General features: G+C 62.2%; 1 protein-coding gene across 1 annotated transcript; it reads left to right on the top strand.

Annotated features, from left to right (window-relative positions):
- Window positions 1-583: 583 nt before the first annotated feature.
- Window positions 584-1,209, top strand: LOC119096637 (beta-1,3-galactosyltransferase 4-like; the record flags this gene model as incomplete). Its single annotated transcript, XM_037219539.1, has 2 exons — window positions 584-596; window positions 872-1,209. Coding segments are annotated over exons 1-2 (351 nt in total), but the record flags the coding sequence as incomplete, so codon positions are not given.
- Window positions 1,210-1,212: the final 3 nt, after the last annotated feature.

Below are 1,212 nucleotides of genomic sequence, written 5' to 3' on the forward strand. Positions count from 1 at the left end.
GGCGGAGATGCGCCGTAGCCGGGCGGTGGAGGCGCGAACTGGACTGATTCGCGGAGCTGGGACAGCCAGCATGTGATCTGACCTGCAACGATCAGCGTGCGCGGAGAGTGAGGCTCTGGTCCCGTCCGAGGTGATCAACTGCACTGAAACGGTGTGTGTGTTTTAACTTGTGCTGCCACGCCGTGCTGCGACGGTAAGGGTGTAGACTTTGAACCAAGAACGCCAGCCTGGGCTAAAAAAATGAGATCCCATCCTCCTTTCCTATACCCTTTTCTCGCGCTTGTCTTGGTAGTATTATTCAATATTGCGGCTTTTCATTATCGGAGAGTAGCCGTTGATATTATCGTTGCACCACGCCCGAGTGGAAGTTCACCTAAACCGATCGGGGATGGTCAGGACGCCGACCGAGGGAAGCGCCCTCTGTCTAGCAAGACACCGTCTATGTCGCCATGGAAGAAAGTAATCGTTAAGAAGAAAATTATTCACGAAAACAAAACCAGCGTTCGGGCTCTATCGCAGATGGCAGAGCCGAACGGCGCCAACAACTCACGCTTGTGGCTGGTCAAGCAGAGCGGAAGCAACCATGCCTTCCGCAAGTCAGCCCCCATCGCCACGGGCAGGCTCTCTCCTGAACAGCATACCCCACGCCTGGAGCTGAACGCGACGCTTGACGAGGACCTGGCGCGCTGGCTGAGGCCTCAGCTCGCTCGTCTTCCGCCGGCGGAGGTGGCGGCGGCCGCGGCCGCCATGGCGGCGGAGCGGCTGGGGCGCCAGGCGGCGCCACTGGCGCGGCGCGCCGACCCCGTGGCGCTGCGGTACGGCGGCGGCGGTCTGACGCTGGCCGGCGAGCGCAGCTGCCCAGACCAGGCGGCGCGCACGCGGCTGCTGGTCGTCGTCGCCTCCACGCCGGCCAACGTGTCGCGGCGCAACGTCATCCGCGCCACGTGGGGCACAGTCGCTCTGCGTACTGATGTCGTCCTCGTCTTCCTGGTCGGCCGCACCACGGAACGCGTCCAGGCGCGGCTGATGAGGGAGCACGCGGAGCACGGCGACATCGTGCAGGGCAACTTCGTGGACAGCTACCGCAACCTGACGCTGAAGACGACGTGCATGTTGGAGTGGGTCAGCCGGTTCTGTTCCCGCGCGTCCCTCGTGCTGAAAGTCGACGAGGATGTGTTTTTACACATCCCGAACTTGCTATCATTTCTGGGG

This window comes from Pollicipes pollicipes, unplaced genomic scaffold (genome assembly GCF_011947565.3).
Source record: "Pollicipes pollicipes isolate AB1234 unplaced genomic scaffold, Ppol_2.1 Scaffold_4295;HRSCAF=5057_pilon_pilon_pilon, whole genome shotgun sequence".
NCBI classification, from domain to species: Eukaryota; Metazoa; Arthropoda; class Thecostraca; order Pollicipedomorpha; family Pollicipedidae; genus Pollicipes; species Pollicipes pollicipes.